The 16,006-nt window shown below is 36.8% G+C and overlaps 1 protein-coding gene across 2 annotated transcripts in view; it reads right to left on the bottom strand.

The window, feature by feature from the left end:
* PRSS55 (serine protease 55) overlaps positions 1-16,006 on the bottom strand; it is a 58,996-nt gene that overhangs the window by 32,612 nt on the left and 10,378 nt on the right. Inside the window, exons 4-5 of one of the 2 annotated variants that reach the window (XM_072634834.1) lie at positions 13,178-13,320; positions 11,047-11,350 (exon numbers count right to left, since the gene is read on the bottom strand). In XM_072634834.1, coding sequence (XP_072490935.1) covers positions 11,060-11,350; positions 13,178-13,320 — 434 coding nt within the window. In that variant the 3' untranslated portion in view covers positions 11,047-11,059. Of the gene's footprint in view, positions 1-11,046; positions 11,351-13,177; positions 13,321-16,006 lie in introns of those variants that run through there. The other variant, XM_072634835.1, reaches the window with a different exon arrangement.

Below are 16,006 nucleotides of genomic sequence, written 5' to 3'. Positions count from 1 at the left end.
TCCCCTTGGGAACAATGCTGAATGATGAACTGTTTGTAGGTGAAGAGTCTGGTATTTAGAAGAAGCAGAAAGAGAACTTAATTACTCAAAACTGGACAAATGTGTGTGTCAAGAAACGTGTGTCAAGAAAAAGAAATACGTGTCAAGCATAACAAAGTAGCATGAGGATTATGTTGAAGACAAACCTACAAGGGATTTTGGTATCTCAGTTTATTTGTGTACTGTTATTGTATGGCAAAAGAAGCAAAAACTGTAAAAAATGAAAAATCCAACCAAATGAGACTGGGTTTAGATTGTAAAAGGACTATCAATTTCATCAGAGTAGCTAGGTGGCACGGTAGATAGAGTGCTGGGCCTGGAGTCAAGAAAACTCATCTTCTTGAATTCAGATCTGGCCTCAGATAATCAGTAACGATGTGACTCTGGATAAATCACTTATCCCATTTGCCTCAGTTTCCTCATCTATAAAATTTGCCAAAAAAACCCCAAATGGGGTCATGAAGGGTCTCAAATGACTGAGAAACAAGTTGAAAGCACTTGCAAACGCTGTTTTCCAGCAGAAAAAAGGATTTGCCCAGTTGAAGAACAGTAAGTATTAGCAATCAGCATGGAAGCAGAGAAGTAATTTCGATTGATGCATATGTTTTGAATGGCCTGATGACATCAAAACCTGTAGTACAGAGTTGTGAGAGTGAAAAATGATTTTTTCTTAGTAATCATTATCTTGGAGTCTCAGAGCTTCCCCTATCCACCTTTCTTCCAAAGTTGTTTCTTCTTTAGAAGGACTTTAAGATCTAATCTAATGGGTGTATTCTTGTTCATTGTATTGCCCCCAACACGTCCAGGAAATGGTGATTCCTCCCTATTACTGTAAATTGACGTCTCTTTGACCAAGATTAAATGACTTGTCATGTACCCCAAGACCCTCATTTTACTATAGTTCACCTCCCGGTGTGTTAACCAATCAGGCACCCTGTGGGAACACCTGCTCTTCAAAAGACATATAGCTCTGTACCCCCAATCCCCAAATCGAGCTCAGTTCCAACACTGCAGCACCATGCATATTCATGCTGCCCGCTTTGAGAGAAATAAAATTATGAACACAACCCAATCATGTTTTTCTCTTCTTAGACCAAACTCTGAGAATGGCTGACATGAGCTATCCCAAGCACCTGGGATCACTTTCTCATGTGCTTCCAGGCAAGGTTTCATACATGTGCCTATTTTCACTGGATGGCTCAGCATGGTGTTTCCACCTCAGAGAAGGTGCTGTGCTCTATAAGCAAAGCAGAATTGAAACAGCTCAAAGGAAACACATGATGCACAGATTTAGAGAATCCACCCCAATTATTCAGATAGATTATTTGTGCCCGACCTGTGGTAGAGCATTCTGAACTCATATTGGTCTGATCAGCCACAGACAGGCACACTGAAACTTGACTCTAGCACAGTGAGGTCATTTTGGTCCTCTTCAAGAACAAAGGAAAACAACCAGAACCAGAACCAGATTTTCACCATAAATATTGAATACATTGAGTAGAAGAATGTGACCCCTTATTTATATGTGGCTTGTGATATATTTTATTATAATTATCTGCTTCACTGTTTTTTTCCTCCAGAGCTCTTATTTCACTTTTTATCTCTTGTCATTTCTTTTATGTCCTCCTATATTGTGGCCAAGGCATTTCTCCCCAAGGCTCCATTTATACTTGCAGTTGCATTATCCAATTCTTCTGGGTTTCTCTTTGGAATTTCTGGTTCTCTAATATTTCTTTATAACATTAAATGTCTTCTTCTGTTTAGTCACATCTCCAGTCTTAGTTCCTATTTTGAGACTTCGTGCCAGGTTCTGCCCTTTACACTTTCTAGAATGGGGGTAGTCAGGTCCTTTTTGGTCTTGATCTTGATTTCCCAGGCTACTGCCTCTGGTTTCTACCTTTCCTGGTGGGTCTATTTTCAAAGCACTAACAGGTTTCATTTTTACTAATCATGGCTTTATTGCTATCCCTTTGATGGTCAGGGAGCTTCTGTGGTCTTGCTGGCATCCCCAGTTCTGGTGCTGCTATGCATCCATTCTGGAGTATCCTCCATGTGGGTCTTCTGATTTTTTTATATCACTGGTAAGGGAACTGTTCCAGTTTTCCTTCCTTTCTTGCGGATTTCACAATCAGGGAAGTACTATGGGCTTTCAGCCAATTTCTCTGAGCACATTGGCTTTCCATGAAGGGTTCTCTCTTTACAGTGTTCATGGATTTTAGCTTTCTTTACGTGTGGTCCTAGGTTAAATGAAGGAGCTATCTTATATTTCTTGATCATTTCTTGGTCATGTGCTCATTTTATATCGTTGCTGAAGTATTTGTGTGAAGCCTCCTATCATCTCTCAAAACACCATCTTAACTGGAAGTACCAATAATTCCTTAATTGTAAAATCTAATGACCTTTTTCAATCTTCCTGCTTCTTGACCTCTATAGCACCGGATACTACTGACCACCTAATCCTCCTGAATACTGTCCTTTTTGAATTTTCATGACAGCTCTTTCTTGGTATTCTTCCTACCTATTTACTCTTGTTTTTCATTGTAGGATCATCATTCATGTTATAGCCAGTAATTGGGGTGTGTCATAAGGCTACTACTACCCTATTCTCTTTTGACTTTTCTTTCTACCTCATCTTTTAAGAATCCCTGGCTTCTTCAAGACTCAGTTCAAACTAAAATTTCTTTAAGAGACATTTCCACATATCCCTGGATGTTTGTGCCTTCTCCTCTTTGATGGCTTTATATCTGCTTTGTATGTATCTTGTTTATAACCACATATGTAGATGTGTTTTCTCCCCCATTTGAATATAAGCTCTGTGGGGGCAAATACTTTTAGTTTTGTCTTTGTATCCCCAGCATTTAACATAATTTCTGGAACACAGTAAGTATTAATAAATACTTATTGAATAACCAATATTCAGGATGTGATGTTAAACTTCAGAGTTGTTTTGATTTTAATTTCTTTTATCATCAGTATTTGGAGCAATTATTTATATGGCTATTAATTTATTTATATAAATTATATATTATTAAACCATAATCTATTTATGTGGTTATTAATAATTTTCAGTTCTTTGGAGAATTGTATGTATATATACATGTGTTTATGTGTATATACATATACTGACCATTTATGTTTTGAGGAATGACTATTGGGTTTATATCTATGAGTTTCTTATATCTATATGAGTTTCTTACATCTATCAGAGATATCAGAAACAAATATTTTCTTGATGTTTTCTTTCATTAATCTAGTGAAACATTTCAGTATCAGGTAATGGGAATTATCTATTACATATTTTGTAGTTTCTTCTCTGTTTTCTTTAGGGAACAATTTTCTCCTTACGCATAGCTATAAAAGGTCACTGATTGGGTTTTTTCTGATTTTTTTCTAGTCTGACTTCTCATCTTCATGTCATATATTCACTTTGAGTTTATTGTAAAAGATAATGCAAGATGTTGGTCCAAATCTAATTTCTACCAAATTCCTTTCCATTTTCCTCATCAGTTTTTGTTCTGGGGTTGGTTTTTTTTTTGTTTTTTTGTTTTTTTTTTTTTTGTCAAATAGGAAATTCTGGGGGAGAATTCTTAACCAGATAAGCAACAGAGATGATCACAAAAGACAAAAATAGATCATTTTGATTACATGAAATTGAACAGCTTTTTCATACAAAAAAAATGAAGGTAGGTACAATAGGAGGGGAAAGTGTTAATTAGGGAAATATCTGACAGTAGCCTAATAAGGGTCTCATATTTAAAATATAGAGAAATTATCTGATCATAAGTCTGGAGGTTTCCTGACATCAAGGCTGAATTTTCCTCTTTGCAGCTTTCCTAATGTCTTAGTGTACTGGATGAGAATGATAATAGTCCCACTATCCTGCCCTGGTCAGACCACACCTAGAATGGCTTAATTCTGGCAAAGTGAGAGAAAAGACACACATACACACTCACACATACACACACTCAAACACACACAACATACCCCTTTTCTTTTTCTTTCCCAGAGCATTTTCCATCAATAGAAGGAGAAACATCATTGGCAGAAACCACATAATTATATGATTCCATCTCCTGCTTTTCATTTGACTTCACTGTTGAGAACAGTCCAGGTGAGATGTAGAGTTTGATGTCACGAAATTCAATGTCAACAGCCTCCCAAGACTAAGAGGTCTACTGATGTCTCTCTAGAGTATCATCAGCCACAGTTACACCAGCAATTCTATGGATTCACCCTCTGCTGAGGTCACAATAGAGAGTGGAATGTCAACAAGTTCTAGGTGGTAGGGTTTACTCTATGTATTGGTCCCTGGCTCTTAAAGAACTTGAATCCTTGACTAATTAGAAATTAGTATTGTATGGAACTATGAAGGAAAGTGTTTGAGAAGTCTTCTTTCTACTCATGTTCTTAACGCACTTCCTTTTTTGAGAATTGAAGTGACTCGTTCTAGACACCAAAGGACAAACTGGGAGGGTAGATGTAATTTAAAAGAATGAACCTGAAACACATAACTCAATAGGTGGAAGCACTGATCCTTTGTCTCAGTTTAGCTTATTCAGAACATAAAGTGGGAACACCTCACAGAAGCTTCAGTAAAAAGCCATCAATGAACTTCCTAAGAAAAAATCCCCAGGACCAGATGGATTCATAGGTAAATTCTAGCAAACATCTAAAGAACAGCTAATCTCAATACTATATAAACAATTTTGGAAAAAAAGGGTGAAAAAGGAATCCTACCTAATTCTTTTTATGACACAAATATGGTACTGATACCCAAACCAAAAAGAGCCAAAATAAAGAAAATTATAGACCAATTTTCTGAATTAATATTGATGCAATAATTAATAAAATACTAGCAAAGAGGTTACAGCAATATAGCACAAGGATCATACCCTATGACCAGGTGGGATTTATGGCAGGAATGCATAGTTGGTTCAATATTAGGAAAACTATTAGCATAATTGATCATATCAATAACAAAACCAACAGAAATCACTTGATTATCTCAATAGATGTAGAAAAAGATTTTGACAAAATGCAGCTCCCATTCCTATTAAAAACATTAGAGAGCATAGAAATAGAGCTTATCTTAAAATGATAAGTAATATTTATTTAATACCATCAGCAAGCATTAATGTGAATAAGTTATCAGCCTTCCCAATAGAATCAAGATTGAAGCAAGGATGCCCGTTATCACCTCTATTATTTAATATTGTACTAGAAATGTTAGCTATAGCATTAAGAAAAAAATTAAAGGAATTAGAATAGGTTATGAGGAAATAAAACTATCATTCTTTGCAGATGATATGATGTTATACTTAGAAAATCCTAGAGAATCAACTAAAAAATTACTTGAAATTATTAATACCAACTTTAGCAAAGTTGCAGGATACAAAATAAATCCCCATAAATCATCAGCATTTCTATATATTACCAATAAAGATCAGCAACAAGATATAAAGAAAAATTCCATTTAGAATAACTGTAGACAATATAAAATACTTGGGAGTCTACCTGCCAAGACAAATCCAGAAACTATATGAACACAACTATAAAACACTTTTCACACAAATACAGTTAGATATAAACAAGTGGAAACATATTAATTGCTCATGGGTAGGCTGAGCCAATATAATAAAAATGATAATTCTACCTAAATCAATTTATTCAGTGCCATACCAATCAAACTATCAAACATTATAGAGAAAAAAAATAACAAAATTCATCTGGAAGAACAAAAGCTCAAGAATATCAAGGAAATCACTGGAAAAAATGTGAAAAAGGTGGTCTAGCCATACCAGATCTCAAGCTGTATTATAAAGTGATAATTATCCAAACAATCTGGTACTAGTTAAGAAATATAGTAGTGGATCAGTAGAATAGATTAGGTTCAAATTATATTAATAGTAAATGACTGTAGTAATCCAGTATATAATAATAAACCTGAAGACCCAAGCTTTTGGAACAAAAACTCATTATTAGATTAAAAAAATGCTGGGAAAACTGTATGACAGAAATATAAACTAACATCTCACACCGTATATCAAGATAAGGTTAAAATGTAATGCAAAAATGTGTTTAATAAGAATATATGTGTACAACCCATATAAGATTGCATGCCTTCTTGGGAAGGGAGGTGAGAGGGAGGGGGAGAAAAATTTAAGACTTATGGAAGTGATTGTTGAAAACTGAAAACAAATAAATTAATTAAATTTTAAAAAGTAAGGTCAAAATGGATACATGATTTTAAGGGGTGATACCATAAGCAAATTAAGAGAGCATGGGATAATTTGTTGATCAGGTTTATGGATGAGGGTAGAATTTAGAACGAAAGAAGATATATAGAGCATTACAAAAGGTAAAATAGATAATTTTATTTATATAAATTTAAAAAGTTTTTTCACAAACAAAATCGATGCAACCAAAATTATAAGGAAAGAAAACTGGGGGAAAGTTTTTGCAACAACTATATCTGATAAAAGCCTCATTTCACAAACATATAGAGAACTGCGTCAAATTTATAAAAATACAAGTCATTCCCCAATCAGTAAATGGTAAAAAAGATAAACAGGCAGTTTTCAGACAAAGAAATTAAAGCTATCTATAGCCACATGAAAAAAAATACTCTAAATCCTTTATTGACCAAAAAAATGCAAATTAAAACAACTTTGAGGTTTTTACCCCTTCTAACCAGCATAATGCCTGAAACAAGCTTAATACATGCTTATTGCTTGATTGAATTTTTGTGTCTATGGTAGGCTAGAATCTTCTTTTTTTTTTTAACTTTTACATATTTTGTTTTCCTCCAATTAAATTGTTAAAACAATTTTTTAACATTTTAAAAAAGTTTTAAGTCTCATATTTTATCCCTTCTTTCCTTTCACCCTCCTTCCCCTCCTCCCTCCCTAAGACAGTAAGCAATCAGATACAGGTCATGTAAAACATTTCCATATTAGTCATTTTGTAGAAGACTTGAATGAAAAAGAATGAAAGAAAGGAAGTGAAAAATGGCAAGCTTTGGTCTGTATTCAACCAATATCTGTTCTCTAGAGATGGATAGTATGCTTCATCATTAGTCCTTTAAGATTGTTTTGGATCATTGTATTGCTGAGAATGGCTAAGCATTCACAATTCTTTATCCAACAGTATTGCTGTTACTGTGTACAATGTTTTTCTGGTTCTGTTCATTTCACTTTGCATCAGTTTATGCAAGTCTTTCCAGGTTTTTCTGAGATCACCCTGTTTGTCAATTCTTATAGCGCAACAACATTCCATTACAATCATATACTGCAGCTTATTTAGCCATTCCCCAATTGATGGACATCCTTTTGATTTCCAATTCTTAGGCTATAGTCTTGTACCATTCCCCAGGAACCAGGTTCTGATGTATAATCTCCATGTTCCCAACCAAAAGCAATTTTTTCCCCATCTCCTGCCTCTTCCCCCCACCCCATTTTTCCTACAGGAAGCAACTTTTAATGGATGGGGGAACCATGGGAATTCAGGAAGAAGACACCCAATCCAGTTAATGAACTCTTGTCTTCCCCACAAAAAATTCCAATTCACTGAGTAGAAGTGGCTGTTTGATGATAGAATTAGGTAAGCTGGGGGAGGGAGGAGGATCTGTGGCTCAAGGAACAACTTCAGATACCATACTGTAATAACTAACACTTGTATAGTGAAGCATTTTACATACTCTCTTGCTACATCTTATGAAGAACACAGGAGGTAGGGACTTCTACTATTTTTGTCCCCATTTTTATAGGTAAGGAAACAAAGCCTCACAGTCACACAGCAAATAGATGTTAGACAATAGGATTTGATCCCAAGTCTCTCCTGACTCTAAATCTAACACTTTCCCCACTGTATGATGAGATCAAAGATTATGTGATTATGGATGGTCATAAACCTGGAACTGTAAGGAAGCTTAAATACGATCTTTTCTCTCCCCCCCCCCCCCCCCTTATTTTGCAGGTCCAGAGAAGTTAAGAAATGACCAAATTTATGTGAGGTAGGAAGTGGTGTTGCAATTGGAATTTAACAAAAAGGTAAACTGAAGCAGATCTCTGAGCAAGATAACGTTTATTAGCAGGACCATGCTACCTGTCAATAAATGGATCAATGTATTGCTGATCTAAGCAAACTGAGAAAAAGGACTGTTCTCTTTTTATAGGTTTTGGGGAGTACAGAATAAAGAACAGAATAGGGTAGATGACATCATGGGACTGAGGACAATGTGATTCGTTACAAAACTGATGTTCAGGAAACATGATTGGTTGGAAGTTTGGTAATGGGGACTATCAACGATTCCTTTTCTTCTCTCATGAGACTAAGAAGTACTCATTGTTTGAGTTCAAGTGCAAGATAGCACCCCAGATTTTTGGACAGCAAACCAGACATCCTTGAAGGATATCTTGGCAGAGTAAAGATATCAGGTCTCACTCCCTTTCTTTCCCATAAAGTCTCCAAGGTTAGCAAAATTCCTTGATGTAAGAAGAGTTAGATTTTTAAAATTAACCAATTACAGGCCCTCTGAAATTTGACCTAAGTTCAGAGTCAGAGAACACGACAAATAGTTACAGGACAAAATTGATTACTTGTAAATAGGAAAAAAAAAGTGACACAGGATGAACTATAATCTCAATCCCCTCATTTGATTAATGAGAGATACATATCTCTCATGGATCACTTATCGATAAGCTAATTCTATAAGATCTTTAAAATAATCATTATCAATAGTAGGGAGCACTAACAAAATTCTCTGGTGGAAGTTCAAAACAGACTTTAGCATAATAACTAATAGCAAAGTTGAAAAACAATAACAAGATGGATTAATCATAATACAAATTGTAGTAAAAACATCTAAAATCCTGGACTAAATTCAAAGATTCAGCAAAAAGATAACTGTAAAGTAAACGGCCAAAGTCATGCAATAATGATTAACAATATTGACACCAAGGCTCCCAGTATCCCAGTAACCCACTCCCAATGTCCATTTTATCAGGACATTTCATCTTGAATCTCAGATGTCTCATGTAGTCCGCAGGTCTGGGAACAGGTCTCATCCTCAGAATATCTCTGAAGTGGTATCTTCATTAGTAGATTTGCTTCTCTGGTTCCAGATTGCTTGTAGATCCTTACTTGTCCTTACTAAAATCTTATGCAAAACAGCCTGCAATATAATTTAGTGCAACCTCTTGGATTCTTTGTTTCCAATAATTAGTTCATGTGGTAAAAACAAGCTCAAACCTTGTGGCTCTGGCCTTATTGAAAATAGAGCCATAAGGAAAACATTAAATTAGGAATCCATAGTTCACTTGAAATTTGAGAGTATTTCAGTTTCTATTTTTTTCTGAGTCCTGTACCTGATTAAGGTATGGCTGGTTGTTATGTTCGTCCTTCATTTCCAAAGAAGACCATGACATCAGAGAAATGATGACATGACTTGCACTTGACTTTGAGGGAGGGAGGGTTGTGCAAGGACACCAGCCTCACTTTTTCCTTCTGAGCCATCTGGATCCAACAACAAACTAAAGGAAGAATCTTTTTAAAAATCTATGAGAATCTGACTTGTAAAATGAGTCCTCCAGCTGGTTGTAGATTTAATATTTACCAAAGTAGACATATAAGCTAGGGCTGAGTGATTTTCTAAATTAGCATTGACTGCATTATCATTTAACTCTCTATTATGTAATTTAGCAAACTTACATTGATATATTTAAGAAATTCAAATACAAACTGAAAAATCCAAAGCTAAATATTTTAAAATACCACAGAAGGTAGAATTCTTTAAAACCTTACAAATTTCTGACATAAGTAGGAGGATAAAGATGCACAGAAACTTTAATACAAAATAATACTCAAGCATGAAAAAGGTGTGAAGCAAAGTGCTATGTGTGTTATTAAAAGAAAGGTTTTCATTGATAAGGTAGCATTCAAGTTTAGCTTTAAGGATGGATAATAATAGGTAAAGATGGGCCAGTTAGGTGGTGTAGTGAATGGAGCACTGGTCATGGACTCAGGAGGACCTGAGGACAAATCTGACCTCTGACACTTGACACTTACTAGGTGTGTGACCTTGGGCAAGTCACTTAATCCTAACTGCCTTGCCTTCCCCTGCCAAAAAAAAAGAAATAGGAGGAGGGATATTTTGTGCAAACAAAAGAGAATGACATCAACCAATTAGTAGTTTCGGCTTTGGTCAGTCAACTAGATATGAATTTACCTGACTATTTTATTATTCGTTATATCTCTCCATCTTCTTTACAAGATTATCATGAGATAACTTTGCTAAGTAAATGCCTTGCCAAAATCCAGATAAATGATGTCTGTACCATTCCTCTTTTCTATTAGTTTAATAATCCTGTCAAAAAATAAAATGAGGTAAAGCTGGAATGACCCACTGTCTTGTGGGGATCACTACTCCCTTTTTAAATCTTGACACACTATCATTTTAATAATTAACTCCAGAATTTTGCCAGGAATCTCAGTCAGGCTGATTTGGCCTTTGATTTAAATAATCTGTCCTCTGGTCCCTTTCTGAAAATCAGAAAACTGCTTACATCTAATGTTTCTCCTGTTCTTCATAATTTCTCAAATCACTGAGAGTAGTTCTATGAGAACATTCTCAAATTTGTTTCCTTTTCCCCCAGTATCTTGGGAAATTGCCTAAGCCTGGTGCCTTGAACTCATCAAGGGAAGTAGGTGTTCTCTTATTATACCTCTAATCAATCTCTTTATTTTACTAAAGGAAACTGAGGCCCTGGGAGATGGAGTGAGTTGATCAAATTGTTAATAGCAGATCCATGTTTAGAATTCGGATACGTTTATTCCCAAGTGAGTTCCTTCCCCACTGTACCACAGTGCATGGGATAGGGGTAGGGGTGGAGAGATTCACCAACAGGCCAGAGAACCTAAGCCTCAATCATATCTAGTCTCCAAAATTGTCCCAGTTCCTCAGTGATGATCACGACGACCTTGAATACCCTCCAATCAGCACACTTGGTCTAAAGACACTGAATTATATAATTGTAAAGAGAAAAAAAATCTTTTGCAGGAGAAGATATGAAAAATACAATGACAAAATCAAACATTGTGAGGGAGCAAAAAAATGCTCAGAAGATGATATGACGTAGGGATAGCCCGCCTCACGGGTCTTTAGCACAATCCAAAGCAAGTAACTGGAGACTGCTGTGTATATACCAGGTTTCCCTTTTCGACCACAGCCTTCTCCCCAGCTGACAATGCCTATTTGGTACCATACTTTCTCATTATTCTTTTGGTTGCAAACCAAAGGTCCCCCACTGTCACCCTAAAGGGGAGAAAGAAAAATATTATTATCTTCCCAATCACATTCTAGTTGGATCAAAAGAACTAGAAACCTTATTCTGCTATTTACTCTTTATGACCTTGGGCAAGTTACTTAACTTTTATGAGACTTCATTTTCTTCATATGTAAAATGTGTCAAGGTCTGTCCATTTTACCTTCATGTCATCTCTTCCATATGTCCGTCTCTCCCCACAACACTGCAGGCCCTCATCACCTCACACCTGCACTACTAAAATAGCCTGTCGGCTGGTTGGCTTGCCACAAGTTTCTCTCCACTCCAGCTCATCCCCCATTCAGCTTTCACAGTAATTTTGCTGAAGTTCAGATGTCACCCTCCTCCCCCAATAAATTCCAGTGACTCCCCATCACCTCCAGAATTAAACATAGAATCCTCTGTTTGGGATTCAGACCCCTTCAAAACCTTGCCAATTCTTACCTTTCTAGTCTCTTCTTAAACCTTTTTTCCTCATATTCCCTCTAATCTAGTTAGAGTGGCCTTTTTGATGTTACTTGAACAGGATATCCCATCTCCTAACTCTGAGCAATTTCATTGTTTGACCTCCATGTCTGTCTGTCCTCATCCCTACCTCCTGGCTTCCTTCAAGTCTTAGATAAAATCTCACCTTCTACAGGAAGTCTTTCCTGGTTCTCCTTAATTCTCATACCTCCGCTCTATTGAATATTCCTAATATATACTGTATCTATCGTATGTGTACATAGTTGCTTGCATGCTGCTTCCTCCATTAAACTGTGAGTTCCTTGAGAGTGCCAATACCTGGTACACAGTAGGTACTTAATAAATGATGGATCGATCTACCATCTAAAGGGTGGTAGCTAGGTAAGAAAATTCTACTCCTTGAAGGAACTCAAGAAAAGTACTTCTCATATCCCCAAGAGATCATAAAAATGGGAAAGGGTCCCACATGTACAAAAATATTTATAGCAGCACTCTATGTAGTTGCCAAAAACTGGAAGTCAAGGGGATGTCCATCAATTGGGGAATGGCTGAATAAATTATGGTATATGAATGTAATGGAGTACTATTGTGCCATAAGAAATGATGAACAAGAAGACTTCAGAGAGGCCTGGAAGGACTTATATGACCTGATGCTGAGTGAAAGGAGCAGAACCAGGAGAACTTTATGCACAGCAACAACCACAGTGTGTGAGAGTTTTTTCTGGTAGACTTAGATTTTTGTAATAACACAAGAACTTCTTACAAAAAAAAAAAAAAATCCCAATGGAGGATCTCAAGGCAAAATGCCTGCCACACTCAGAGAGAGAAATATGGAAGTCACTCACATATTGTAGCAGATCATGTTTGTGTATGTGTATGTGTTTGTGTATCATGTTCTGATTTGTTATACGATTTCTTTCATTTATCTTAGTCTGACTACATAGCATGACTATAGTGAAAATATACTCAATAGGAAAGTATATGTAGAATCTATACAGAATTGTATGCAGTCGTGGGGAGGGAGGGGGGTAGTGGGGAGTAGGTGGGGAGGGATAAAATCACAATTGTATGGCAGTGATTGTTAAACATTACAAAATAAAAAAAAAATCATAAAAAAAAAAAAAGAAAAGTACTTCTCAGACTTGCACAGAATAAAAAACATTTTAGATTACATGATGTTACAAGGCATAGCTTCACATCTTTTAATGCCAGGTGTTAATAGAAATACCAAGAAGGAAGAAGTAGCCAAATTGAAATGACTGCTGCTCAAAGGTGACCCAATGGCTGCTGGCCCAGCCAGGGGGTCACAAAGGGGCCCTGGGAGTTGGGTTGACCTTGAATCTAATGATTACCTGGCAGGAATCTTTTTTTCCTTCAGGATCCCAGGCACAGATCATGTTATCAGTGAGCAGATGAGATTTCTTATGGCATTCTTTCTGATTTAAGAGCTCGAGCTTGACTTTTTGCAGTTGGAAATCCATTCGTTTCACAGGTTCTAATCAAAAGGAAAGATAGATCAAGAGAGAAAGGGGAACCAACAGTAAGGAACTGTTCTTTGATAGAATTTAAATAGCATCAAACTACAGTGATCTAATCATCATTAACATCTCTCCCTCCCCTCCTACTCAAGACAGGAAACAACATTGCTCTCTTTCTCTGTCTCTCTGTCTCTCTGTCTCTGTCTCTGTCTCTGTCTCTCTCTCTCTCTCTGTCTCTCTGTCTCTCTCCTCTCTCTCTTTCTCTCTCTCTGTCTGTCTCTCAGCTAGGAGTAGAGGTCTTCCAAGAAGAAAAAACAAGATCCACTAGTTCTCCCAAACCCATCATCTAATCAGAAGTTGAGACTCAACTGATGTCTAGCTTCACGCTACTTTTCACCCCAATGCTTTTGCTTCATTGACATCAGTATTATCATCACCAAGACACATCTTCAGTGCCCCCTTTATGAAGGTGCTGGTGGCACAAAGAGTTATAAGACAACCCTGTACAAGAAAGAACTAGGATGCTACTCTCCTGGCCACCCATCAAAAACCCTCCTTTCTCTCTTGGCAGTTTGGTGGTACAGTGGATGAGTATGGCCTAGAAGTCAGGAAGACCCAAGTTCAAATCTAACCTCAGACATTTTCTAGCTGTGTGACCCAAAGCAAGTCACTTATCCTCTTCCTGACTCAGCTTCCTCAACTACAAAATGGAAATTATAATAGTATCTAAGTCTTAGGGTTGTTGTGAGAATCAACTAAGATAACATCTGTAGAGTGCTTTATAACCCTTCTTTAAGAGAAAAAAGCAGAAGCAAGAGTTTAACCCTTTAGACCTTGTCTGTTGCCTATGTAGACCACTGGTTTGGTTATTAAAGTCTTTTGCCCTCATAGAATACTTGAAATCACACAAACCTACTTTAAAATCCATTGACAGACATAGATAGAATAGCCACTTCAGAGGAGGTGACTTTCACCTTTATTCCAGTATATTTATTGCCTTGGCTCATTTTCCTCCTCTGAAATCTAGTAGGAGCAGGTTCACTTAACATGGAGATGAACGAAATGTTGAGTATGTTGATTCATCTCCTTCACACATGTATGTGTATGAATGATAGCTCAATAAGATAAACTTGAGAATGCCAGTGAGACTCCCAACCACCTTGGGATATTAAACCCATTCCAACAGGGCTTCATTGATTCAAAACCCTTTGTCTTTAAGGGCTTTCTTGAGGTAGTTAGGTGGTGTGTTGGATAGAGAGGGCAGTTTGGACTCAGGAAGATCGGAGTTCGATTCGAACCTCAGACACTTCCTGGCTGTGTAACCCTACACGGGTCATTTAACCTCTGTCTGCCTCATTTTGATCAGCTATAAAATAGAGATAATAATAGCACCTGCCTCCCATGGTTATGCTGTAAGGATCAAGTGAAATAATATTTGTTGAGAGGGAGGAAGGGAAAGAATTTAGAACTCAAAAGTTTTAAAAGCAAACGTTAAAAATTGTTTTTGCATGTGACTGGGGAAAAATAAAATACAGAATAAAAGCTAAAAATATAAAATTAAATGAAAGGAAGCAATGTAAAAAATAATATTTGTAAAGCACTTAGAACAGAATCTGGCATATAGTAGGACCTATGTAAATGCTTATTTGAGTAATATATTCAATAAGAACAAATTACAGTCCTCTGAATCTGAGTCTGGCCTTTGCTAGCAATCCAAAGACATTTAAAGTAGTATGGCAAAAAAGACAGAATGTGTTAAAGTTGTAAAGAACCTAGCAAACCTTATGGATACCTGTCAGTTACTGAGATAGGTAGACTATCAGGGGAGAGTAGCCTTGGGGTCAGGAAGATCTGAGTTCTGCTCCTGCCTCTGACTTGTGCTAGCTGGGTGATAATGGGGGAGTCCTGAGACAGCTCTCCAAGATTATAAATTATAGAAAGTCAGTCTGCTTCAATGGAGGAAGCATCCATACCAAGGAGTCCCCCATCCCCAACGAATGAGAAGGAGAATGCTGGTTTTTATCTGACTTACTTACTCTACACATCAATTATACAGACATTTCTCTAGTGCCTACTGTGTGCAAGGCACAGGGACTACAAAGATAAAATCAATACACAGTCTCTGGTTTCCAGGAATTTATAACTAATGCCCTAGGGCTAAAGTGACAAAGACAAGTACCATACAAAGTAGAATGAGATCAATACAAAAGAGAGACCCAAAGTGCTTGAAGAAAATTTGAAGTGCAAAAGAAAACTTTCCCCAGAGGGAAATTAGAATAAGTAACTGAACTGGGTCTTGAAGCAAGAGGAGGTTTTCAACAGCCAACAATCAATCAAGGAGCATTTGTGAAGCACTTTCTGTGTGACAGCCACTTGCTAAATGCTGGTGAGATATAAAGCAAAAGTGAAAACAAGGCCCTGTCTTCAAGAAGTTTCTATTCTAATGATAAGGAAATGTCTCCCAGGCATCAGAAACCAACTGCACAATAACCAGATGTGGGATCGATGAATGTGATGTTGGGGAACAATTAGTGGTTCATTTTGAAGGAAAGAACTGTGCACGAGACAGACAGACAGAGAAGAAAACAATAGGTATGTTGGAACCAGAATATCAAGAGTTTGGACTATACCTTTAAGTCACTCGGGAGCTACTGAAGGTGACTTCACAGAATTAAGAAAAGGGAAGGAAGGCCTGTTGAATCC

Source organism: Notamacropus eugenii, chromosome 1 (assembly GCF_028372415.1).
Source record: "Notamacropus eugenii isolate mMacEug1 chromosome 1, mMacEug1.pri_v2, whole genome shotgun sequence".
In the NCBI taxonomy this organism is placed as follows: domain Eukaryota; kingdom Metazoa; phylum Chordata; class Mammalia; order Diprotodontia; family Macropodidae; genus Notamacropus; species Notamacropus eugenii.
This window is presented reverse-complemented; position numbering and strand designations above follow the sequence as displayed.